General features: G+C 54.1%; 1 protein-coding gene across 1 annotated transcript; it reads right to left on the bottom strand.

Annotated features, from left to right (window-relative positions):
• Positions 1-894: 894 nt before the first annotated feature.
• LOC123346504 (butyrophilin subfamily 1 member A1-like) lies at positions 895-26,248 on the bottom strand. The gene is given in 6 exon segments (XM_044983944.1): positions 895-1,513; positions 11,524-11,550; positions 11,653-11,673; positions 17,914-18,030; positions 19,828-20,109; positions 25,972-26,248. Coding segments are annotated over 6 exon segments (1,269 nt in total). The 5' UTR covers positions 26,234-26,248; the 3' UTR covers positions 895-953.
• Positions 26,249-27,318: the final 1,070 nt, after the last annotated feature.

Below are 27,318 nucleotides of genomic sequence, written 5' to 3' on the forward strand. Positions count from 1 at the left end.
CTTCGTGTTCACACCTCAACTGCTAGTAGAGGGCCTCACCCTCCCTGATTGAACTAACCTCATTATCTCTAGCCTGATTCTTGCTCGCATATTTATACCTGCCTCTGGAAATTTACACCACATACATTCGATGAAGTGGGTATTTACCCACAAAAGCTCATGCTCCAAAACGTCTGTTGGTCTATAAGGTGCCACAGGACTCTTTGCTGCTTTTAATTCTATCATTTTTTTCAACTATTAATTTTCAAAGATGTAATGCAGGACGTGAGCATATGTGCCCTGCCTTCCAGAGAGAACCAGTCAAGACAATAAGGGTGGGGGGGGGGGGGGAGAGAAAGAGAGAGAGAGCAGCTGCACATGTGTGTAGTTGTGATGTTTATGACACTTGTACATTTGTAACTGAACAACCCAGTCTGACAATTTAATAGTTTATTTTGTTAAGATAAATATTTTGGATTTCTTGAAATTCTACAGTTGAAATACAAATGACGTTATTTAGAGAAGTTAAACTTCACTATAGATTTGAGGGAAAGATAAAAAAATGTAAATAATTCCATTTCTACAAATATATTTAGATACTTGTTTTTAAAATAGTGTTTAAATGTAAATTAAAATATTCTTGTATTTACACCTTGTTACAATAATGTTTTCTAAATTAAAATAATCTTTTTTCTTTCATATTTTATATTGAGATTTCACAGGGGTAGAAAATTCTGACCGGAGTGAATGACCCCATCCCCCACCATCTGCTACCCCTGGGGCAGGGGACAGGGAAGGTGGGGGCTGGGGGTTCCCAGGTGTCCGGTTTTCGACTGGAATCTCCAGCTGAAAAGGGAAACTGGCAGCGTCGGGTCAGCACAGAAAGTCCAGTTGTTGCAGTAACTGGCCCCCACCACCGGGGGCAGGAAGAGCAGCAGGGCTGGGAAGGGCCAGTCTGTGCCGCGGGGTCACTGTCAGGGACCGAGATTCCCTCCGGCCTGAGCTGGGACCGGGCAGATTATCAGGGGAGCCGCGTTTGTTCCCCCAGCGTTGTTCCAGGGACAGAAATAAGGGCGGAGCTTCCCGGAGAAGGTGCCAGTGAAAGTGAAGAGATGGGACCTGTCAGTCACATTGTAAAACGAGACCTCGCCCGCCTCATAGTCCAGGAAAATCCCCACCCGGCTGGGCCTGACGCTCACGGGGAGGGGGGTCCTGAGGGAGGTGCCGGCCTTGTATTCCCCTTCCTCCAGCCACACAACCCAGTATCCATTCCCAGGTGAGAATGTGCTCTCCCCTTTCCTGCTCACAGATTCCCTACAAACCCCCAGTTCCCAGCCTGTCTTGTCTCCCACCTCCACCTCCCAGTAACGCCTCCCGCTCCCGAATCCCTCAGCGCCCAGGACAATGGCATATCTATCAAATCTCTCAGGGTTGTCGGGCAGATCCTGGCGAGTGTCTCCGAGTCTCACACGTTTCTGATCCTCAGACAGGACGAGGTTGGGATGAGCCGTGTCTGGATCCAGAGTCACGTCCACTGGGGAGAGAGTCACAGAGTCAGGGCCGGGGGTAGGGGCTGGTCACTGGGATCAAAGGGAAATTAACCTGCAGCCCCGTTAATCACTGGGGCGGGGGGAGGGGTTGTTGCCTGAGGGGAGTCAGAGCCCCTCTGCCTGTGAGGAGACAATGAGGGAAAAGGGCAGGAGGAGCGGGGGAGGGGTGAGAAGGTGGCAGGGGAGGGGAGGTGACAGACTGATGTTGGGAGAGGAAAGGGGAGGGGGAGGTGACAGGAGCAGGGGGGAGGGAGGGACATGGGGTGGGGCAGGCACAAGGGCTATGGGGTGATAAGGGAAGGGAGGGGCACCAGACAGGGGTGTGAAGGGAAGGGCAGATTCCAGGGGGCTGCAGGGGGTGAGGGGAGGGGAGGGCTCCATTGGAGAAGAAGGGGACAGACCCCAGGAGGCTGCGGGGGGCAAGGGATGGGGCAGGTACCAGGAGGACAGAGGGGTGTGAAGGGCAGGTTCCAGGGGGCTGCAGGGGGTGGGGGGAGGGGTGGGCACCAGGGCAGAAGAAGGGGATGGGCCCCAGGAGGCAGCAGGGAGCAAGGGAAGGGGCAGGCACCAGGGGGCAGAGGGATGTGAGGGAATGGGGGGAGCGCCAATGGGGCAGGGGAAATCAAGGGCAGGGTGAGCTCCCAGGGGTGAGATGATGAGGAGTGAAGAGGTGAAACCATGGGGGGGAGCGAATGAACAGGCATTGGAGCCAAAGGGGCAGAATGGGGGTGAGGGAGGAGGTGAGCAGAAGGGGGGCAGAGAGAGGGGTGTGGAGAAGGGCAGGCCCTAGGGGGGCAGAGGCATGTGCAGGGAGATGTGGGCACCAGGGGCCCAGGGGCTAGGAGAGGGGGAGGGGAGGGGTGGGGCAGTGCTGAGGTGAGGGGAAGGGCTGAGACCAGGGGTCCCAAAGGGGGGTGAGGGAAGGGACTTGCACCAGGCAGGGAGAGGGGCCAAAGGAAACAGCAGGCACCAGGGAGGCAGATAGGGCCAGGGTAGAGCTGGGACTTGGGGCAGAGGAGGAGCTGGCACCAGGGGATTGGAGGGTGGTGAGGGGTGCAGGTGTCACGGAGCCAGAGGGGGAGGGGAGGGTCAGTGGTGACAAATAAGGAGAAGGTGGCATGGGTGATGGTGGCAGAGGGGCGAGAGGAGAGCAGGGTCAGTGGGGCAGAGGGTGGTGAGGGGATGGGCACCAGGAAGGAAGGGGACAAGAGGAGGGTCAAGTTTTGGGGGGCAGGAGGGAAGGGGCAGGTGCCAGGGGATTGAGGGGTTGAGCAGAAGGGCAGGCACAGGGAGGGCAGAGGAGGGGAGGGAGAAGCACCAGGGGGCAGAGAGGGGTGAGAGGCAGGGCAGGTGGGTAGAGGGAGGTGCTAGGGGAGGGGATTGGGGAGAGGCAGGTGCCAGGGGGTCAGAGTGGGGCTAGAGGAAGGGTGGGCACAGGGAGGGCAGAGGAGGGGAGGGACAAGCACCAGGGGGCAGAGAGGGGTTAGGAGAGGGGTGGGCACAGGGGGGTGAGGGAAGGGGCGGGTGCCAGGGGTCAGAGAAGGAGAGGAGCAGATGCCAGGAGGGCTGAGGGGAGTAAGAAGGGCAGGAGGCAGGACAGCAGAGGAGGGTGAGGGGAGGGGTGGGAGACATGGCACAGAGGAGGGAAAGGGGAGAGGTGGATGCCAGGACATAGCAGGGGTGTGAAGTGATGGGAGGGCTCCAGGATGCAGAGGATGTTTGGGGGAGAGGGGCAGATGCCAGGATGGCAGGGGGAGAAGGGATGGGCTGTTGCAGTGGGGCAGAGATGGGTGGAGGGCAGGGGCATGTGCCAGGGAGGAAACGTGGGAGTAGAGGGGCAGGGGCCCAGGGGAGCAGAAAGGGAGTGAGAAGAGCGGGAGGGACGTTGGTGAGGGGTCAGAATAGACGCAGGGTCCAGGGTCCCTCACAGGGGTGGGGGAAGGGTAAGGGAGGGGCGGGAGCCAGAGGGGGGGGAAGGAGAGGCAGGGCCCAGGGAATCTCTGATGCTTTCGGGCCATGTGTGGTTGGTTTCTCGCTCAGAGCAGGTCGGTGCTGTCCCCACACACACTGGGGGTGCAGCCCTGCCCCAGGGGGAGCAGCTGGGACTCTCCATGCTGGCAGGCCCCACGGGCCCCACCTTCCAGCCAGGAAAACCCCACAGCCAGCCCCTCCCCTCGCCAGGCTGAGCCCCACCCCCACGGGGGCAGTTGTCTGCATTTCAGGGGGAGGGGTATAAATGCGTGCTAATCAGCTGTTGCTAATGAGGCCAGGACAGTGGGGAGGGGAGGGGGCATTTCCCCACTTACTGCCCCCTCCATGTGGGAGAAGCTGCTCCGGGGACCAGTCCCAGTTCACATCTGCGCAGCGCGTCTGCACTAGGGGTTTACACCGGTGCAGCTACATCCGTGAAAGGAAACCCTGGCAAACATGGCTGAGACACTGCTGTGCCAGGGCCCGTAACCCCTCCCCACACTGGGGTCAGGGCGAGCTCTAACATTTTTGCCACCCCAAGCAAAAAAAAAAAAAAGAGCGCCGACCCCTCCCCAAGTGCCGTGTCGCGCCGCCCAAGTCCCCACCCCCCAGCGCCGCTCAAGTCCCCGCCCCACCCCCAGCATCACCTGGCCAAACCAAAACCAACAAAAACAAACCCCGATCGCTGCCCCCTCCCAAGGTGCTGCCCCAAGCACGTGCTTGGTAGGCTGGTGCCTGGAGCCGGCCCTCACTGGGGTTATGGAAAATAATTACAGGGTCACTGGAGCAGAGGAGCTGGACTCTGGGCTCCCAGGTGGGGGCCTAACTCAGTGGGCTGAAGAGTCATTCTCTCTCCCACGCTCTGGCATCACACGGGGGGATTGAACCTGGGGCTCCCAGCTGAGGGACCAGCCCCTGGTCTAAAGGCTACAAGGGAAGCAGTGGCACCTTTTCCTCTTAATTGAAACTAGTCAGCAAACCCGACATGGATTCACGAATAGTTTCTCTTGACCCGAAATATAATTTTGCAGCAAATAAACTATTTGTCGAAAACATTTCACCCAGCTCCACTGCAAACCTGTCTGAGCAACTTAGGAGTCCCAATACCAGTGACCTGCAATGAGAGACTGTCAACATCCCCAGAAACGCAGTTACAGGCAGGCCAGGCTCAGGACATCAGCTATGAAACACTCCAGAGCTGCTGTTTAATTTGCCCTTTGAAGACAAATGCCCCCGGGCCCCTGATCTCACCCCCACAAATTAGGCTGAAAATGGAGATTTGGCTCCAGCCTGAACTCTCTGCCCAGAGCCATTTGTCCCATGGACGCTGCTAGCGGCACAGACCCTCTGCAGCTGCACCTGGGCATCTCCCAGAGCAGATAACAGTCACAGAGACCGTCTCAGAGCCCCAGGAGCTCAGGTGTCTCCATCTAATGACTGTGCCAGCCATCCTCCTCGCTCCCATTAACCAGCCCTGGGTCAGACACGCTGGGAACTTTCACACCCAGACTCTGGAGACACTTTGGGTCCTTCTACACAGCCTGCAGAAGTGAGTCTTGGAACGGGGTGGACAGATTCAGGCTCGCAGGGCTCCCTCTTTGAAATTAAAAATAGCCACAAAGATTTTCAGGTTCTGGCTGGAGCTCAGGCTCTGAAGCCCAGGGTGGAGCCAGGTCTGCCCCTCACAGAGCAAGAGGGGACATTGTCTGTGTCCACATCCCCTTCACCCCCTTCCTGGGATGGGGAACAGCAGCCCCAGGGCCCCTCCCTTCACCCCAGGGCAGGGGAGTGAGAGCCCTCGGCCTCCTGGGCAGTGGGGCCTCCCAGCACAGGTTCCTGGGTGAGCGAGAAAGTGTCTCCACACAGAGAGCTCTGTGCACCCGGCAAATACACAGATGTGCCCATGGATCAGGATCCGGGATGGTGCTTTCCCTAGGAGTGAAGGAAGCTCCCTAAAAGTAGAGGGGTCACCCACTCGTGCCAGCCCTTCTCCCTGAGCTCCTGTCCCCGCACCCCTGAACCCTCGCTCTCACACTGCCCCTCCTTCCTGAGCCCCTGCCTTCACACCACCTCTTCCCCAACACCCTAATCCCCTGGTCTCTCCTCCCGGCCCCCTGCCCCAGTGTCGCTCACCCCTACAGCTGGTAAAAAGTGGGAGGGAATAGCCCTCCCATTGGTAATAGTGATGGGGCCATGGCCCCCTGGCCCCCCTCTTCCAGTGCCCCTTACTCACTCCCCAACCCCAGTAGGAGAGGACCCTTGGGGCAGTGTCAGTGAGTTGGGTGCTGGGGGTATGAATTGGGTTTTACACCCCGGCTGCTGGAGCTCTCTGTATTGAGGGTATAATGAGATAGAGGCCGTGTGAGCCCCTCACTGTCCTGCCAACGTGGCTCAGCCCTGACAGCTTCTGGAGCCTCTCCCTGGGGAGGAATCGTCCCTGCGGCCCATTCAGGCCTTGGCCTCCCTGCGGAGGTGGCCGGTGAGGCTGCCGTTAAAGTGAGTTACGATGTGAGCTCCTGTCCATTGGGAACTAGACTCTGAGCCTGGGCTGAGATCGGTGACTGGGGAGCGAAAGGCCCCAGCTGCCCTCACTGCCCCCCTGAGCCAGCCCAGCGCCGCCAGCCATTCAGTGCAATAACAGCGATGCTCACACTTGGTGACACAGCCAGTGCCCCAGCAGGCAGGGCGAGGGCCTGTCCAAGGAGCAATGGGCACAATCTGCAGCAAGGGAGGTTGAGGCTGGAGATGAGGAAACACTTGCTAATTCTCAGGGCCGTGAAGCTCTGGACCCGGCTCCAAAGGAGGTTGTGGGATCCCCGTCACTGGAGGTTTGTAAGAACAGGTTGGACAAATCCCTGCCAGGGATAGTCTAGTCCCTGACCGAGCGTGGGGGGCTGGACTAGGTGACCTCTCGAGGTCCCTTCCAGCCCTGCATTGCTCTGGTTCTAGGTTACAGCAGTTCCTGGGGCTGGGCCCAGGGGGCTCTAAGCCTGGTGAGTGGCACGTGAGAGAGTTAACACTGTTAGTGACCATGGCAGCTGGCAGCTCAGCGTCCCTGCCAGGGGCCTGGGCTGGCATGTGGCTGCCTGTACCCGGCTCAGCTGGGTGTTACTCAGTGATGAGCTGCCAAAATATTAACAACAGGTTCCCTCCTCCTCGCCTCATGAGGGGGTCGTGCCCGCCCGGGGAGGGGTCGTGCCCCATCCAACCCCTCATGTTCCTTGAAACACACCCCCCGGGACCCCTGACCATCCCCCCCTTCCCTGTCCCCTGACTGCCCCTTGCCGTCCCACCCAACCCCTCCTCTCATTCTCGATGGCCCCCCAGGACCCCTACCCCATCCAACCACCCCTTCTCTCTGTCCCTGAGTGCCCCCACCACCTCATCCAACCCTGCTCTTTCCTGACTGCTCCCCGAGACCCTTGCCCCCATTCAATCACCCTGTTCCCTGCCCTCTGACCAGGGCCGGCTCCAAAGCCCAGCGCGCCAAGCGCGCGCGTGGGGCGGCATTTTGCCGGCAGGGGGGCAGGCGGGTCCAGCGGACCTTCCGCAGTCATGCCTGCGGGAGGTCCAACGGAGCCGCGGGACAGCGGACCTCCCGCAGGCATGACTGCGGAGGGTGCGCTGGTCCCGTGGCTCGGGTGGACCTCCCGCAGGCATGCCTGCGGATGCTCCACTAGAGCCGCGGGACCAGCGGACCCTCCGCAATCATGCCTGCGGGAGGTCTACCCGAGCCGCGGGACCAGCACCTCCCGCCGGCATGACTGCTTGGGGCGGCCAAATTCCTAGAGCCGCCCCTGCCTCTGACCGCCCTGACCCCTATCCACCCCCCTCACAACCCACCGAACACCTCCTCCCTGCCCCCTTATCACACTGCCTGGGGCGGGGACCGGGTCCACTCTGCCGGGTCCACGACTGGCGCCGCGGAGCCCAACTCCCCGAGCCGGGCCAGGCCAGAGCAGGCACCACTCGGCCGGAACCGCGGGGCCTTACTCCCCGGGCCAGGCCGGGGCCAGAGCCTCTCAGCTGGAACCACGGGGCCCGACTCCCCGGGCCGGCACCGGGGCTAGAACCGCTCGGCCGGAGCCGCGGGACCCGACTCCCCGGGCCGGCACAGGGGCTGGAGCCGCTCGGCCGGAGCCGCGGGACCCGACTCCCCGGGCCGGCACGGGGGCTGGAGCCGCTCGGCCGGAGCCGCGGGACCCGACTGCCCGGGCCGGCACCGGGGCTGGAGCCGCTCGGCCGGAGCCGCGGGACCCGACTCCCCGGGCCGGCACCGGGGCTGGAGCCGCTCGGCCGGAGCCGCGGGACCCGACTCCCCGGGCCGGCACCGGGGCTGGAGCCGCGGGACCCGACTCCCCGGGCCGGCACTGGAGCCGGTGACGCGAGTCCCGAGCTGGGCTGGGTCGGAGCCGCTCAGCCGGGACCAGCCCAAGCCAGGGGTGCTTTGCCGGGACTGGGCTGGGAAGCTTGGCCGGGGCCAGGAGGAGCCACTCAAGTGGAGCTGGACTGGGCCACGTGCGCCGTCCCCCCCACCCGGCTTACCTGCCTGCTCCTCGTTTCAGGCTTTCCGCGAACATCTGATTCGCAGGAAACAGGGGAGGGGGAGGAGAAGGAGGGCGGAGCGTTCAGGGGAGGAGGGGGACGTAAGCTGGGGCCGGGGCGAGGTGGACAGCTGCCCGAGCCTTTGTTAAATTTAAAAACTTTTTAGAACCTGGTTGTCCTGGAACAACCGGTTCTAAAAAGGCTTCTAAATTTAATAACCGGTTCGTGCGAACCGGTGCGAACTGGCTGGAGCTCACCACTGGTGTTACTGGGCCGTGTGGACAGGACCTAGGGTTGGCACCTGTCCATAGGGTCACCAGGCATCCGGTTTTTTATTGGAATGCCTGGTCGAAAAGGGACCCTGGCGGCTCTGGTTGGCACCACCGACTGGGACATTAAAAGTCTGGTCAGTGGCGCAGCGGGGGCCCAGGGCTAAATCAGGCTCCCTGCCTGCCCTAGATCCGTGCAGCTCCTGGAAGTGGCCACCAATTTACTTCCCTGGAGTTTGAAACTTTTCTAGCAGAGTCTGCAGAGAGGAACATTTTACATAGAAGGTCATCCCTATATTACCCTCACGCCAATGGGGAAATCGAACGGTTTAACAGACGTTTGAAAGAGAGTTTGCAAACGGCTGAACTGGAAGGGCGATTGTGGATACCCTTCACTACCAATTTCTTGCACGCATTCCGGGCTACCCGACATGCCACAACACAAAGATCACCCACAGAGTTACTACATGGGAAACAGATGAATACTAAACTGAACATTGCTGGATTGTTAAAGGCACGACGTGAGGCACCTACCGAGGATGATGTGCAAAAAAACAGTTGAACGGAATCAAGCAAAATATAAGGCTTTCACAGACAAGTGGTGGGATGTTAAGGAACCAAAGTTTGAGTGTGGTTCCTTCATTAGAATACAAAAACCTGGAATTTTACGCAAAGGGGACCATAAATTCACAGCTCCTCTTAAAATCATAGAGAAGAAGGGACCTTACACCTATCGACTTTCTGATGGGCAGGTATGGAATGCTTCTTATCTTGCACCTGCCTATGCACCAAGAGGAGATTATGCCAACACCCAGTGTGCATTGGATGACTTCACCGTAGAACCAACACAACAAGACATTGCACTGGAATCGGGGCTTGAGAGACGGCCTGTCAGACCCAGACGACCATCTGTCTGCACTAGAGACTATGGGTATGGCTACACTTGCAAATTTGCAGCGCTGCAGCAGGGTGTGAAAAAACACCCTCTGCAGCGCTGCAAATTGCGGCGCTACAAAGCGCCAGTGTAGTCAAAGCGCCAGCGCTGGGAGCGCGGCTCCCAGCGCTGTCCGTTATTCCCCACAGGGAGCTGGAGTACGGACAGCGCTGGGAGAGTTTTCTCCCAGCGCTGGGGCTTTGACTACACTTAGCGCTTCAAAGCGCTGCCGCGGGAGCGCTGCCGCGGCAGCGCTTTGAAGCGCTAATGTAGCCATAGCCTATGTTATGTAGTATCTACAGTGTTTTCAGTGTAATATTTCTGCCAACAGTATAGCGTCTTGTTTCATATTTGTTCCTGTGGTTAGAACACCAGTGTTTATTCTAATTGGGAGAGTTTCTTAAGAGAGGAGGGAATGTCGTGTTTAGATGTTTGTAATTATTAGAACTGGGAGCACTGGCTGTGGGGAGTCCGAAAGGACAGGAAACAGGAAGGAGGGGGCGAAGGAGTTGAGGAGGCTGAGTGAGAGCTACCAAGGGTGGAGCAGCAGTTTGGTAAAGAGGTTTCCACTTTAAAACTAAAGTCCTGTTGAAGTTTGTCAGTACCTTGCCTGGTCACTGCAACACCACGGTAAGTGCTGCCGGGACCCTGAACCCCCTCACACACCCTCTCCCACAATCCAAACTCCCCGCCCCAGGCCTGAGTCCACTCCCGCATCCAAACTCCCTCCTGGAGCCCACACCACTCATTCCCACCAACACCCCAACACCCTGTCCCAGCCCGGAGCCCCCTCCTTCACCCCAAACCCCTCATCCCTGGCCCCACCCCAGAGCCCGCACCCCCAGCTGGAGACCTAACCCCCCTCCCACACTCCAAACTCCTGCGTCAGCCCAGTGAAAGTGACTGAGGGAGGGGGAGAGCAAGCGACAGAGGGAGGGGGGATGGACTGGGCCTCAGAGAAGAGGAAGGGCAGGGGCAGGACCTCAGGGCAGGGGTGGGACAGGGGTGTTTGGTTTTGGGAGATTAGAAAGTTGTCAACCCGACCTGTCTAGGTTTTCTCAGGATTGTCCCTTTGTCACTCTCCTGGTAAATCTGTGAGTCTGCCCAGGACATGACAAGTCCAAGGTGTGTCAGTGGCTGTAGCGGGGGAGTTGCGGGGTGGTGGTGCCTATGCAAAGGGAGCTCTGGGTGCAGAGTGTCTGGGAGCTGCAGAGATGGGGCATCTTGGAGCAGTGAGATCAGGAGGGCAGGGCCAGCAGGGCCCAGTCACCACTGTGCAGGCACCAGCTGTGGGGGTCACCGCTGGGGGCAGCAGGGTAGATCTGACGCCATGTCCCGCTGAGTGAGGTTGGTACTTGGGGCAGTCCAGGAGCAGGAGCCTCTGGGGGCTGGTGCCCTCTCCCAGGATTCGGCGGGGGAGACAGTGCCCGGGTGAGGGGACAGGGGGTGTACATGAAGCAGGCAGGTTTCCTGTTTTGTTGCACCTCAGAGGTGGCGACCCTAACAGGACTCCCAGTGGTGCTTGTGTAACTGCCCTGGGTGCCCCTCTCCCTCCCAGCTCTGTGTGGTAGGATACCCCGGAGTGCATGGACCCCTGGGCCAGTGGTGCTGCAATGTGTGTGCATGGCCCCTGGGCTCTCTGATCCCTCCTGGAGCTGCCCAGACTGTCCCAGCCTGCACCGGGGCGCACACGGTCAGGCTGCAGGCTGGGTACAAACACACACACACCCCTCAGCCACGGCTGTGAGGCAGAAAAGTTGCCATGGGGGCACAATTTGTTGCAACTGGGTCAGGGCAGCATCACAAGCTGGTTATAAAAACCTGTCTGCCCTTGCAGTGGGGACAGGGCCTTCCTCCCCCCAGATCCAGGGGGACACTGAACAGCTCCTGTCTGGGCCTGTTACGCTAGAAGGAAATTGTGGGCTAAATCCAGGTCTGAGCATAGAAACCCTGCTGCTGGGAAGAGAGAGCTGAGCAGTTCAATGCAAATGATGGCCAGATAAGAATGTCCATCCTGCAGAGCCCAGGTACCCCCTGCAAAGATGACACCAGGGGGTAGCATTTCCTCACCAATAAGCCCTTTCCTAAAGGGGGCAGGTCCCTGCTCTGCAAGAAACCTGGGTTTTGTCTGCCCCTTTCCCTCCACCCCAGTGACATTGCAGTGTCCAGCCTATTGAATGTCATAGGAAAATGCTCTGTGCAGGGAAAGGAGCAGAGAGCTCCCAGGGGGAGGTGGGTCTCACCATGGATAAAACACCATCGGTATGTACAGTACCTGAGTAGATCTGGGCACGTCTCCACCCTGCAACCAAACACAGACAGAGGGGTGAGAACGCCCCTGAACACCGACACACTGAGCAGGAGACAATGTCACACAGGGTGATACGGGGGGAATGGAACTTACTGAGCTCAGCCTGGAGTTTGTCTAAAAATAAAACCAAGAGAAATGAGTTAATATCACATAAAGTGACCAGATGTTCCCATTTTATAGGGACAGTCCTGATATTTGGGGCTTTGTCTTATATAGGTGCCTATTACCTCCCATCCCCTATCCCGATTTTTCACACTTGCTGTCTGGTCACCCTAATATCTCTTCTGCAAGATAATGTGAAGTGAGTCAAAAAGACTTTAAGGAAGGAAGTTAAAATCCTTAGACTCAGCCTGGAGGCTACATCAGCAACCAGAGCCTGGCACCTCCTGAGCAGCAAAGCAATCAGCAAGGGGAGAAATATTGTAACTCCACCCGGCCAGGTGCAAGGGGTTGTTAGAGCCAAACAGGGATCCCTCAGCAAGTGGAAAATATTAACCCTGTGAAGCCTGCAGAAAGAGCATGCAGTACATCCGGTGAAGTGCACGATGGGAATTAGGAGGAGAGTGAACATCCAGAGAGATAAAACAAATACCAGGGAAATATTTCAGTCCATCAGCATCAGGAAGCCTGTGAGAGAATTGATGGGTCCCCTGGATCAGCAAGGAGGAAAGGGAGCAATTGAGGAGGGTAAGGACAATGCTGAGAGACTGACTGGTTTCTTTGCATCAGTTTCCACCACAGAGAATGTTGGGGAGAGACCTGCCCTGGAGCTGCTCTGTTCAGGAAATGAATATCAGGGATCGAGGTGCGAAGAGGAGATACTGGAACAAGTGATAAGTTAAAGAGCCAGCAGCCACTCTGAGCAGTGTAGATCCCTGCTAGGTGGCAAACGCCCAAGAGTTTTGAAATGACATCAGACGATATGGCTGAGCTGCTAACAATAATACGCATCTCTCATTAAAATCAGCTACACTTCCAGAGATTCAGAGGGTTGGGAATGTTGTCCCCAGCTTTAAAAATTTGGCCAGAGTAATTCTGAGAATTACGGTCCAGTGAGCCTTACCTCAGTGCCTGGTAAATTGGCTGAAACAAGAACTAAACCAGAATTCTAAATCAGCTGTATGAGAATGATGGGAAAAAGTCCAACCAGCACAGCTGGAAAAGAAAACTGTGGGTATGTCTACACTTAAACCCCTACAGCAGTGCAGCTGCACCACTGCTGCTGAGGGGCTTTGGCATAGACCAGGAGTAGGCAACCTATGGCACACGTGCCAAAGTAGGCACCCGAGATGATTTTCAGTGGCACTCTCACTGCCCGGGTCCTGGCCACCGGTCTGGGGGGGCTCTGCATTTTAATTTAATTTTAAATGAAGCTTCTTAAATATTTTAAAAACCTTATTTACTTTACATACAACAATAGTTTAGTTACATATTATAGACTTATAGAAAGAGACCTTCTAAAAACGTTAAAATGGCACACGAAACCTTAAATTAGAGTGAATAAATGAAGACTTGGCACAGCTTCTTCTGAAAGGTTGCCGACCCCTGGCATAGACACCACCTATGCTGAGGGGAGGGATTCTCCCATTGTCATAGGTAACCCACCTCCCCGTAACCCGCCTTCCGTTGACCTAGCACTGTCTACACCAAGGGTTAGCTTGGTAAATATAAACTGCATCTCTCAGGGGTGTGGATTCACACTCCAGAAAAATATAGCTATACCAGTATAAATTCCTAGAGTAGACTAGGTTTGTGTGTCACTAATCGATTAAATGTTGGTGAGTTTGTCAGTCCAGTATGGCACAAAGGAGAACCCAATGGCATAACTGATGTAGCCTTTCAAAGTCTTTGAAGAAGTTTCTCACAAAAGGTTATTAAGGAAACTAAGGCTGCCTACACTACCACTTTTGGCTCCAAAAATTAAGTCACTCAGAAGTGTGAATATTCCACCCCCTGAGTGAAATAATTTACACCGGCATAAGTGTTAGAGTGCACAGCACTATGTCAGTGGAAGAAACTCTCCTGCCCACATAGCTACCACTGCCCGCTGGACGTGAATCATTATGCCGATGGGAGAACTCTCTCTCGTCGGCACAGAGTGACTCCACTAGAGATCTTACAGTGGCCCGGCTGCATCGGTACAGCTGTGGCATTAGAAGCTCTGTAGTGCAGACATAGCCTAAGTCATCATGGGGTGAGGGGTAAAGTGTTGTCCTGGATCAGAAACCAGCTAAATGACAGAAAACAAAGAGCAGGAATAAATGGTCAATTTTCATATGGAAAAAGGTTAGCAATGGGGAGCCTCAAAGTTGGGTATTTAGTCTATTTCAGTGGTTCTCAAACTGTGGGTCAAGACCCCGTTTTAATGGAGTTGCCAGGGGTGGCTTAGAGTTGCTGGGGCCTGGGAGTCCCACTACCTGGGGCTGAAGCTGAAGCCCGAGCGCTTCAGCCCTGGGCACTGGAGGGCAGATTACAGGCCCCCCTGTCTGGGACGGAAGCACTTGGGATTCAGCTTTGGCCCTGGCTTCCAACGTCCTGGGGTCGTGTAGTAATTGTAGTTGTCAGAAGGGGGTCACGGTGCAATGAAGTTTGAGAGCCCCTGGTCTATTTATCAGTGAGTTGGAACAAAGGATAAGCCCTAAAGTGGCAAAATGTGCAGCTAACACACAATGATTTAGGTTACCAAAGACGTCTGAGTTATTTCAGAGGCACCAAGCTTGGATAACCGGATGGCTGATGAAATTCAGTGTTGATGAATGGGAGGTAACGCACGTTACAAGGATAATCAGACCTGCGCATGCAGGTTATTGGCTTTAAAATACTCAGGAAAAAGACCTGGGTGACCCTGTGGACACCTCTGCTCAATGTGATCTAAACTCTCAGCGTGAGAATCTGTGCTCAGAACCTGCAGCCCAGGGGCACTTGAGGGCACAGGCAGCTTTAAGCGCTGCCCTGTATCCTCCTGACCCTGGGTTGTCTGGATGCCAAAGCAGCCCCCGCTGTAACTCAGGGCTTGTCTGCAGGGCAAAGTAACACAAGTGTAAAATAAGTTGGGCATTTAAACCACTCATGTTATACCAGCATAATGCTCCATATGATACACTTATTCCATAAGTGAGTTTTTCTGGCTTAGCTTGTGCCTTTAGTTACAGCAGCTCCCTGGGAGCATATGGGCAGCAGCACGACCCAGAATCTCTGCAGCACCATGCGCTGTGGTCCTGCCCCGACACCCCCCTCTTGTTCCCAGCCCCATCTTCCCTACACCCCTACAATAGGGCTTGTGAGTGGGTCCTCAGAGGGCAGCCTGCAGCTGTTCTCTGCACTGCCTGCACTGGAGGAATCCTCCCTCAGCTGGATCCAGGCCTTCTGGAGTCCAGTTGCACTGTTTTGGTCCTTTTACTGACCATAAAGGGGTTGAAGGCTGGGTGAAAATCTCATGCTCCATTTATTAAAAGGTGTCCAGCCTTTCTGGGTATGAAGATAGCATTGAGCAAGTGACCTGGGTGTAAGCAGTGCACCAGCCCACTGAGATCTACCTGAGTCTGCAGGCAGCGCTGTGGGGCTGGGATGCTGACATTAAAGCCTGATCAATGACAATTTAATTGTCACCATTTGCAATTATCTCACTGCTGATCATTTTAACAGAAACATCCAACTTCTGTGCTTCTCCCTCACAGCTGGATGCAAGGACTGATAGTGGGGGGGGGCAATGGTAGATTCTGGGGCAGAAGGCAGTGGGGCAGCTACCTGTCATCAAAGGTTACTGGGGTGAGGAACAGTGAATTCAATTCCCTCCATCCAAATACAGAGCGACCACTTTTATGCTAAACCAGGAAGGGAGAGAGGAGATACATTTCCCTTTCCCTCCCCTCCCCCAATACGAAATGCCTCCTGGAGAGGAGAGCAAACACACGCACATAAACACACAGCACATGGTCACTGTGGGTGAAATCCTGCCCCTTCCCTCTATACATGGCTGTGGAAGGGGGGATCCCAAGTGAAAGATCCTGTTAAATACTGGACAAGTCTTATAGTCTCCAGCAATGAGCCTGGCACATGTGGGCTGCTAGACAGAGCTGCTCAGCCCCTTCCCCTTCACAGCCCATCTGTGTCAGTGCGACAGAGAGAGAGAAAAGGGCGAGAGGTTGGATTTCATTCCATCACGTGTAGGGTGAAGTTCCCATTACTGTTGAACGCAGCTCCGCTGTAGTTATGAGATGGAGAAACAAAGAGCTGGACAAATCGGTCACACAGATAGGTCTGTCTGTGGAGACCTCTGCCCTCTGTGCCCCTGCTGCCTGGGGCTGAACTGCAGCGATGGGTGGTTCAGCCTGTCACCACAGGGTGTGGCCTCTATGGGTCAGAGCAACCGACCCTGCTGCTTGAGTCCTAGACCCACTCATAACAGATATGGCTGTTGTGGGAGGGAAGGTCTCTGTTTATCGAGTTCCCTGTCTGGTGCCCTCTGTGCCCATCCCTTGAATGGCCCCAGCTCCCGACTGTGGGGATGGGGGAGGGAAGAGAGCGATGGGAATGGGACTTCAACCTGGGCTGGATAAGGAACAGGGTCTTGCTGGCTCCATCCTAGGCCAGATCCTGATCTTGTGGATGGTGTCTGCCCCTTGGTCCTAGGGATAACAGGGAAGAGCCCCCCCTAGGGGGAATAGTGGTAGATAGTGGGTGTCCCAGCAAAGAATGGGGTGGAGGTGCCCTTCCTAAGCTGGATGCTCAGGTCACTATCACTGCTGAGCACAGCCTGAGCTAGAGCATCGTGCCCAGTGTGAGCAGCGTGTCAGACCAGCCGTGCAAATCCTGAGTGTGTTTGTGTTATTACAACATCCTAGCCACAGCTCACCAGGGCAGTTGGTGCGGAGAATTCTCTGAAAGGCCCAGGGAACAAGACAGTGACAGTTAATTGTTCTGATTGTTTAGTGTTTGGAAATGAGCCCAACATAGCTCTCTCTGGGCATATACAAAAACTTTACATACAACTCAAAATTAGTTAATCCCTGGCACCTAAACATGGACTCAACCCACATAACGTATCTGTTAAAGCAGGGGTGGGGAACGTTTTTCTATCAGGGGCCACTGACCCACAGGCAGGGGGCAGGGCGCGGAGGCTCGGGGATTCCCCTAGGCTCTGGAGTGGTGCAAGAAATGAGGGGTTCAGAGTGCGGGATGGGGCTCCAGGTTGGGGCAGGGGGTTGAGGTGTGGGAGGAGGTGAGGGCTCTGTCTGGAAGTGTGGGCTTGGGATGAGGGGTTTTGGGTGCAGGAGAAGGCTCCAGGCTGGGGCAAAGGGGTTTGGAGTGCAGGAGGTTGCTTAGGGCTGGGCAGGGAGTTGGGATGTGGGCTCCAGCTGGGGGTCTGGGCCCTGGGGTGGGACCACGGATGGGACAGGGGGTTGGGGTGCAGGAGGAGGTTCGGGGTGCACATTCCAGGATGGAGTTTCGGTGTAGGAGGGGGCTCTTTGTTCATTTATTTATAAATGGACACAAATCTGACATCAGGAATTATATCATTCAAAAACCAATAGGAGAACACTTCAATCTCTCTGGTCACTCAATAACAGACCTCAAAGTGGCAATTCTACAACAAAAAAAACTTCAAAAACAGACTCCAACGAGAAACTGCAGAACTGGAATTAATTTGCAAACTGGACACCATCAGATTAGGCCTGAATAAAGACTAAGAGTGGATGGTTCATTACAAAACCTAATTTCCCCCTGCTGTTACTCACACCTTCTTGTCAACTGTTTGAAATGGGCCAGTCTCATTACCCCTATAAAAGTGGTTTTTCCTCCCTTGGTATCCTGCTGTTAATTGAATTGTCTTGTTAGACTGACCTCATACTTGGTAAGGCAACTCCCATCTTTTCACGTGCTGTGTATTTATACCTGCTCCTGTATTTTCACGCCATGCATCTGATGAAGTGGGTTTTAGCCCATGGAAGCTTATGCCCAAATAAATTTGTTAGGCTGTGGCTACACTTAGCGCTTCAAAGCTCTGCCGCGGCAGCGCTTTGAAGCACTAAGTGTAGTCAAAGCGCCAGCGCTGGGAGAGAGCTCTCCCAGCGCTGTCCGTACTCCACCTCCCTGTGGGGAATAACGGACAGCGCTGGGAGCGCGGCTCCCAGCGCTGGGGCTTCGACTACGCTGGCGCTTTGTAGCGCCGCAATTTGCAGCGCTGCAGAGGGTGTGTTTTCACACCCTGCTGCAGCGCTGCAAATTTGTAAGTGTAGCCAAGCCCTTAGTCTCTAAGGAGCCACAAGGACTCCTCTTTTTTTTTTTAATCTCTGTTTCTCTCTCTCTCGCTCTCTCTCTCTCTCACCAAGTTCCCGCCTCTTGTTACTTCACCTTTTGCTCTGTGCTGCCTCCAGAAGCAGTAACTGGCCAGGGGAATGAGAACAGCCAGGAGAGCCAGGATCACACCCAGAGCCACCATCCAGGGACTGACTCGCGGGAAAAACAGCTCTGCAAGAGAAAGTGCCATTGACTTAGGAGCAAACGCGCAGAATGAAGGCAGGACATTGACAAAGGTGACACTGTGACTAGTTAAAAGAATCTCACAGGGAAATACACAGGGAGATGTGGCTGCTTTGTGCTTTATTATTAAACCAGTGAGAGCCCAAGTTAGCCTGGTTACTGAACATGGTTCATAAATGGGAGAGGGCATGCTGGGGGGTCGGCTGCAGCTCCATTATGCTGCCCCTATCCCCACTGACATACGTTCAGGCATTCCCTACGTTGCTCTAAGTGATCCCCAAGCTGCAGCCAGTGCAGAGTAGCCCTCAGAATCAGAGAGTTGTGACCAGCTTCCTGACACCCCCGACTCTCCTCAGCCACATGAAAGAATCTGGCCCAAAATATGTTAATGCAGGATTTTAATAAAAACAAAAGTTGAGCCTGGAGATTCAGAGTCATAATTCCTCCAGATTCCTCTTCCCTGGGTTTCGAGCAATGGCTGTCTAGAGGGTCCTTGCTAAGTGATTAGTGTGATGTATTGAAAACTGTGTAAAAATTACAAGCTCACACTTGAAATCCTGAGGGGATTCCTGGTCCTACTTGCAGGCTAAGGGGCTCTGTAGGGAGCGTGCATCTGGGTCCTCTGCAGTTAGTCTGCAAAGAGCCAGCCTATAGCAGCCTTTCAGGAACAGAATTTATGTTTTGTTTCTAACTCTCCGTGTGTGCTGTGAACAATCAGGTAATACTGGGCATATCGTAGACTAACCAGCAGTGCAGCACTATGAGACCTCAGACAAATAGTGCTTTACAAATACAAAGTTCTTGCTCTTATAGTGATGAAATATTCATTCGATAGTAACCACGTTATTTGGTAGATAACACATAAAATCACAACCTTTTTTTCTAAAAATTAAGGTGCTCTTAGGTAAGATTTTGTTTCTGCATATTTGGGGCCTGAACTTTTATTGCTGGTATTTTCAGATGTAATCTAAGTAGCAACGCTCAGGCCATATTCAGGGCTCTCTTGTGCTAGTCAGGAAAAGTGACTTTATTACCCAGATTTTCATAAATATTTAGCACCCACAACTCTCACTGAGAACAAAGGAGAATTCCCTCCCCCACCCCCACAGAGAATTGTGATGTTCACAGCGTGTGCGCGTATACACACACACACACACACACACACACACACACACACACACAAAGTGAGATACAAACATAAATACTCCTGCTGGAAGGTCGCAGTGTATCATGACTTTATTTCTTAGAATCCAGAACCTGAATACACAAGAACCCCAGAATAGAGAGGGAGGCGTCTCCCTAAGGCAGCAGGCACAATTCACCCACCTTGCTCTATGGTGGCGTCTATAGGCACAGTTAGTGTGCGGCAGGCTGGGGTGTAAATCCACTGTGCACTGGCCTGCTGAGCTCTAACTGGCTGTGTGAACCCTGCTGCACTGCACTAAAAGTTCCCTGGTGCACTTTGATCTGTTCCCGTTTTAAAGTGGGGTAGATCACAGCACAGCATAGAAATGTTAGTGCATGTAGCAGGGTCCAGCCCAAGCTCAGACATCTATACCACAATTTAACAGGCCCTTAGCCTGAGCCAGCTGGCCTGGGTCACCAGCGGGTTTTGAATTGCAGTGTAGACATATCCAAAGAGAACTGAGGTTATTCAGGACTTTCCAAGACGTGCTCAGCACATTGAAGGTTCAGGCCAATAAACAGGAGACACAATGATAAACACTCTCTGCTCATGTCTGCAGCGTCTCAATCTATCCATGTGCAGCACAGACGGGCACTGACCTGCTATGGAAATCGCTGACTCTCTCTCCTGGTTGAGTCGGGGGGTTCTGACAGAGCAGGACACTTTCTGGTTGGACTCTTCAGTTAGAACAATGGCAATCTCTGCTTGAAACAGGCCATTGGCCTCTGGGGATATTTTTTCAGAGGCTGATGGTAAGATCTGCCCCTGGAGATCTCTCCACTGAGCCTTGGGCTCTGGGTACCATCCGGCTGATCGACACACCACCCGGATCCCTCCGTCCTGATGTCCCTCCACAGAGATGACAGGAGCAGAGCCCAAACCTACAGAAGAAATAAATGAACTTGTGATAATCCTACAGTGCCCAGTAATGAGCCAAACGTTTTATTACTCAGTTATCAAAAGCCATTTCCTATTAAACTGAGAATTGAATGTGAGTCCACAAGTGCAGCTGGTCCGTTAATCTGATCAGATTCCAATTTGATAGAATTAATCTTAATGTCAGGGCTGTTCTATGCACAAACTTGCTCCAGTTTCGTTAAAGTTTTTGTTTTTTTTTAAACCAGTGCAAACCCCTGGTGGACACTCTTAAATCAAGAAGGAATCGACTCAAGCTTAATTAATATAAACCATTTCCAAACCATTTAAGAGCGTTCATGTAGGGTTTTGCACTACTTCATTGTAACCAGTTCATGTGTATGTATAGACCAGAGGAGGGCAAACTGCGGCCCCCGGGCTACATCCAGCCCGCGGCACCCTCCTGCCCGGCATGCTCGCCACCAGCCCCTTCCCCGCTGTTCCCCCTCCCCCACAGCCTCAGCTCACTGCACCGCCGGCGCAATGCTCTGGGTGGTGGCGCTGTGAGCTCCTGGAGCAGCGCCGCTGCAGAGCCTGGCCTGATCCGGTGCTCTGTGCTGCGCGGTGCGTGGCTGGCTCCAGCTGGGCAGCACGGCTGCCTGTCCTGGTGCAGCTGCACCGCCAGCCATCGATGCTCCAGGCAGCGCTGTAAGGGGGCAGGGAGTGAGGGAGGAGGGTTGGATAGTGGGCAGGAGCATTTGGGGGATGGTCTGGGGCTGGGGCAGTCAGAGGGCAGGGAACAGAGGGGTTGGATGGGGCAGGGATCACAGGGGGGCAGTCAGGAAGGGGGGGGGTTGGATTGGGCGGCAGGGGGCAGTTAGGGGCAGGAAGTCTAGGGGCGGTCAAGGGACAGAGAGCAGGGGGGTGGATAGGGCAGGGGTTTCAGGGGGGCCGTCAGGGAACAGGGGGATTTGGATGGGGCAGGAGTCCCGGGGAGGCAGTCAGGGGATGAGAAGCAGGGAGGGGTCAGAATGTTGGCGGAGGCACAGCCTCCTCTAACCAGTCCTCCATTCATTTTCTGAAACCCGATGCAATCCTCAGGCCAAAAAGTTTGCCCGCCCCTGGTATAGACAAACATTAAATTAATTCACTACCAAAAACTTTGTTACTGGGGAGTCCAGGTTGCCTCAGCTGTGCCTTGTACCCTTCCAGAGCACAGAAGTTGGCAGCAGACAACTGGACTTCACTGAGAGACAAGAAACACACCCACACTCACACCACAAAATACAGACATTAGATAACAAAAAAATGTAGGGTTAAGGTAATGCCTTCTGCCCCAGATCACACTTTTACTGGTGAGCTAAACTGAAATAAAATGAACTTAATCTGAATGATCTTAATCCGGCCGGCGGGAGCAGCGACTCATCTTGCTGATGCTTTTGAGTTCATGAATATCACTTGTGCTGTTTTCTCAGATTAATGCTAGGTTACTTTTATTAAAGAAACTATTTCTATCTCAGACTCTGTGCTTGCGAGAGGGGAAGAATTGCCTCTTAGAAGTGCCCAGAGGGTAGAGTGAAATTTTCCCACCTTACTGGGTGGGGGCTCAAGCGGTTTTGGTTCTATTGTCGAAAAGGAACCCCCTGGATATTGAACCCAGCCCTTCTTGCTGCCCACTCCAGCTGGCAGAAGGGTTACATTATAATGGTGCTTTTTCATTGTCAGCGTAACTTTTGTCAACCAAACTTGGCAGCGTAGACAAGGCCTATTTCAAGCTGGGTGGATTTTTTGTTTTGATTTTCTTTTTTGAGCTGTAATCTGTATCCAGGAGATAATTCTGAACATGCTGAAACTATATTTGAAAAGAAATAAATTACACGGCAAACACTCGCTGGGAGGGGTGATGGGGATGGAGGAGGAGATGGGAACAGGAGTTGGGTCTGCAGCAAGGCATGTGGGTATTATGAGGAGGGGGATAAATGGGAATGGGTGGTAAGGGAGGAAAAAGGGTTGGGGCCTCCTCAGGTAAGGGGAAGGAGTGGGGTGGGAGGTATTTGATATGGTGAGTGTTGGCAGTAGAAGTTGTAAGTTTAGGGGCAGGGAGTCCTGTCAGCACCAAATTCTCCCTTTTCCCATTCTGGGATCTGGGGGAGCCCTACCCTTTTGCAGAGATTTGAATTCCTTTTTCTTCCCACTGTATGTCCTGGGATCTGGGAGACCCTGTCATTCTTGGGGTGTCTAACCCCCTTGTATGATCTGTGATCAAGGGCGAGTGGGGTGGGGGCTGAATGTGATGAAAATGTAAACATCTTAAATGCAGGACATGAATAGTTAAAATACACATCGCCCCTGTGTGGGGTTGCCAGAGTGTGTGGGGGAGGGGGAGTTGGACTGGGTGGGCCTGCAACATGGCTGGGGTCCTGGGGAAGTCTGGCTGGACCAGGGGCAGGGGGCCCAGCTAGGTCTGGTAGTTGGGGTGAGGAGCCCAGCTCAGTGTGCAGCTCAGGCTACATAACCGATGGAGTGTGGGGCCAATCAATAAGCTGCTGCCTGTGATGTGGGCCCCCAGAAACGCAGGGCAGAGGGGAGCTACATGTTGTGGGGGATGGTGGAGAAGGAGACAGACACACAAGTCTCCTCTCAAATGCTTAAAGTAGCTGCTGTGTAATAAAACTGTCCAGGTGTTGGGGCAGGGACCTGGGATGAGATTTCTCTCACCAGCCCTGTTACCAGCTAACCACTGCAAACATTGCAAAACACGACCGTTATCCCCAATGCACTATCACAGAACATACAGGGGGGAGGGGCAGTGAGCAACCATGGAGCAACTGAGTGGCCTAACAGAGAGTTCCCAGGACTGGGACTATTCCTCGCTCTGCTACTGACCGGCTGGGTGACCTTGGGCAACTCACTTCTCTGCTCTGTGCCTAAGTTTCCCATCTGTAAAATGGGGATAATCATGTGAAGCTCTTTCAGGTCTACTAATGGAAAAGCACCATACTACGCTTTCGGTTATTACCTAGGCCCAGTCGTGTAGCAACTGCAAACCTAGGTGAGAACAACAATCACCTACATGGCCACTAACTCCTACAACAAATGTTTCCCCTTCTGTTAAAAAAAAAATCCAGAAAATTCATTGACAAAACCTTGGTTAGCACAGAGTTCAGGCTGCCTGGTGATATTATCTCCTGCCCTTCCATAGCACAGTGACAGCTCTGAGACCCTGTCCCCACTACTCTCTCCACTGGTCAGTACAGCTACACTGAACACAGGGAATGCAGCTGCCCTGCAGGCAGATACATGCTGCAATTCAAATCAGTGGAACACAACACAAACAATGCCACCTTCCTGTAATCCTGCCTCATGTCTATTCACTGACAAAAAAGTTAGTTACCTCCAGGCAACCTTAACTCTGTATTATCTCCTACCCTTCCAGAATGCTGCATTCAGCAAAACTCAGACCTCTAAAGCCAGGAAATCCACAGTGAAGGTAAAAACCCAAACAACCTTAACTCTACCCATTTGGAGATGGTAATAACCACTGGGAACTGGCTGCATGCACTAAAGCTGCATGCACTGTTCTTGGTGTAGCTGTAATGACTAGTGGAGGGGATTATTTGGAGTCTATTGGCAGAGCTGTCACTGAGATATGCAGAGAAGAGCAGGTGTACCTTGAGGGATCGATCATGCCTCATTTCAGTGCTGAGTTGTGCAGGTTGTGTCCAGGGCCGGCTCTACAGTTTTTGCCGCCCCAAGCAGCACGCTGAATTGCCGCCCTGGGCTGGGGGGGGGCAGTCCGTGTGCCCTTAGGGACCCAGGCGCGCCTAAGGGCTCTGGGCTCCCCGCTGCGGCGGGGAGCCCAGAGCCTTTTAAATCCCAGCCGCGGCTGGGAATCAGAGGGCTCGGGCTGCCCGCTGCAGCGGTGAGCCCAGAGCCTTTTAAATCCCAGCAGCGGCTGGGAATCAGAGGGCTCCGGGCTGCCCGCCGGGGGGGGGAGCCCAGAGCCTTTTAACTCCCAGCCGCGGCCGGGAATCAGAGGGCTCCGGGCTGCCCGCCGGGGCGGGGAGCCCAGAGCCTTTTAAATCCCAGCCGTGGCTGGGAATCAGAGGGCTCGGGCTGCCCGCGGGGGCAGGGAGCCCAGAGCCTTTTAACTCCCAGCCGCGGCTGGGAATCAGAGGGCTCGGGCTGCCCGCGGCGGGGAGCCCAGAGCCTTTTAAATCCCAGCCGCGGCTGGGAATCAGAGGGCTCGGGCTGCCCGCGGGGGCAGGGAGCCCAGAGCCTTTTAACTCCCAGCCGCGGCTGGGAATCAGAGGGCTCCGGGCTGCCCGCGGGGGCGGGGAGCCCAGAGCCTTTTAACTCCCAGCCGCGGCTGGGAATCAGAGGGCTCTGGCTGCCCGCGGGCGCAGGGAGCCCAGAGCCTTTTAACTCCCAGCCGCGGCTGGGAATCAGAGGGCTCTGGCTGCCTGCGGGGGCAGGGAGCCCAGAGCCTTTTAACTCCCAGCCGCGGCTGGGAATCAGAGGGCTCGGGCTGCCCGCGGGGGCAGGGAGCCCAGAACCTCTTAACTCCCAGCCGCGGCTGGGAGTCAGAAGGCTCTGATTCCCAGCAGCGGCTGGGATTTAAAAGGCTCTGCGCTGCCCGCTGCGGCGGGCAGCTCAGAGCCTTCTGACTCCCAGCCGAGGCTAGGATTTGCTGGCGGGGGGCGGCGCTTTGGCGGTTGCGGGTCGGCGGCTCCCCCGCAGGCATGCCTGCGGGAGGTCCACCGGGGCCATCTGCCGCCCTCCCCAGGATGCCGCCCCAAGCGGGCGCTTGGCCCGCTGGTGCCTAGAGCCGCCCCTGGTTGTGTCAGTAGCAGGGCACAGACTCCTTGCCATGGGTATTGTCAGCAGTCTGGTGTCAGATATGTCAGGGATCTCTAGGGCTTGGTGAGAGGTAAGTGAAGGCAACATCCCACAAGGAATCCTCAGGGCAAGGGAGACGAGGCGATAACATTTTGCAAGTCAGGGGTGGTTTGTGTGCAGCAGGCTCAGTGTTTGAATGGAGACCAGGAGTTCGCTACATCTGACCTAAACCTCATGTCATGGTTACAGAACTAGCTGCACCTCTGTCCCCTTGCTGGTCTCTCTGACAGCACCTTCAGGGGTCAGGTCTCCTGCCTCGACGTGTGCTGGGGGTGGGGAATTTCTCAGTTCTCCCAGGGTCTGGGCTACAGGGCCCTGTGTATCAATCACTGTTACCCTGAAGGGGCCAGACACGAGCCGAGATCAATCCCAGCTGATGGCATCAGTTTGGGGAGGATCAGAGTCATTGTTCATCCCCAGATGCGCACAAAATAGTTGTAATAACCACAACATGTTAATGCCACCTGACTGTTTAGGGGTATTTGTGTGTCTCATTAATTCCTTGTTCTAAAGACCTCAAATATGGGCCACTAACCCGACCCCAGACTCCAATGAGTCACAGCAGTTTTCAAAACAATCTGAGTCTGCATGTGAATTATAGAGAACTTAGAAAAAATGTCAAGTATCAGAGGGGTAGCCGTGTTAGTCTGGATCTGTAAAAGCAGCAAAGAGTCCTGTGGCACCTTATAGACTAACAGACATATTGGAGCATGAGCTTTCGTGGGTCAATACCCACTTCGTTGGATCCGACAAAGTGGGTATTCACCCAGGAAAGCTCATGCTCCAATATGTCTGTTCGTCTATAAGGTGCCACAGGACTCTTTGCTGCTTTTAGAAAAAATGGATATTAAACAGCAAACTAGAATCAACCTTATCCAGAGCACAGTTACTGCCTCACTATACTGAGAAAAACTGTGTCATCTCACAATTAACCCTGTGACTCCACTTATTACCCAACTGAAGATATTAAATCATCAGAAGTTACTGACCTTCCACCTGCAGTTCCAATACAGCATTTTCATAAGAGTCACCAGACTGAAAAAAACACACATATGGCCCATCATCGGAGAGTCGGATATTGCGTATTCTCAGGGAAACTCTCCCATTGGTGATGTTGTCTTTCAAGAGCTCAGTTCTTTCTCGATATTCCGGCATCTGCTCTCCATACTGATCCTGCCCATCACGGTACAGGTGCACAGATGGAGAGAACTGGGATCAGAACCATCTCACCTCCATGTTCTCAGCGCTCATCCTGGGGGAGAGGTGGCAAGGCAGGACGGCTTCCCCACCTACGGAGGCAGTGACTGGGTGGTCAGGTCCAGTCACTGTGAATTGTGCTGTGAAATGTACAGTAAAAAAAGGAAATTTAATTGGTGAGGGGCTGGGGGTAACATTAATTCAGCAGTAAGACACACAGTAAGAGAGTGCCCTGATTTAGAAGTGAGACCATTTAAAGACAAAAGCCCGACAGAGAAAAATTTACCATAAATCAATAAAAGGTCTGAATACACATTACACTTATCCCAAAGAATTCTCATCTGACACATGGGACTCTCTGGTAGATTCCAAAGTCTTTCCAACCTTTCTCTAAGGGTTTGTCCTCTTGGTTAACAGGTCCTGTCACTTTGCAGCCCAAGATCTCGGGCCTCTGGTCAGTTCAAATTCAGCTTTTATACCAAAAATCTTTGTTCTCTTGGGCTTCTGGGACCTGGTCTAACCCAGTTTATGCAATTCTCCTGAGGGGTGGTACTTCTCTGGAGCTGTTACCTGTCCCTCAAGTAATTACCCCCCATGGTTGGCAAATTCTGAAGGAGATGGGGTAACCCTCCCCCATGGCATAGATTACAATCCCGAGCCCACAAAGATACACATAACATGTATAGATACCATTGATAAAGGGGACACAAATAAACAGAACATGCATAACGTGAATTTGATAGTCCCCAAAATGCTGCATGTGGCTGCAATATCTGTCACACAGAGTTCACATGTGAGTGTCATACACTGTCCCTATTATCTCTGAATAAAGCTCTAACTTCTCATAGGCACCCTGGGGCCTGGGTCTCTGATACACCAAGGCCTTTTCGTGCTGCTCCAGCACAGGGGCCTCGTTATCTGCAGAAGGGGTGGTATAAAGGCTGACAAGGTGTAAAGATATGAAAACAGATCATCACTATGCAGGCAATGGCTTTAAAGGTAAAGTCAGAGGTCAGAGAGTGGAGAGAGAGAGAGAAGGAGGCAGATTGAAAAGTGCAGGAAACAGAGAACTGGTCACTGTGGAACTGCACAGGATGTGGGGGTCTCGGTGCAGAGACTCAGCATCAGGAGAGACCGAG

Source organism: Mauremys mutica, chromosome 12, assembly GCF_020497125.1.
Source record: "Mauremys mutica isolate MM-2020 ecotype Southern chromosome 12, ASM2049712v1, whole genome shotgun sequence".
In the NCBI taxonomy this organism is placed as follows: domain Eukaryota; kingdom Metazoa; phylum Chordata; order Testudines; family Geoemydidae; genus Mauremys; species Mauremys mutica.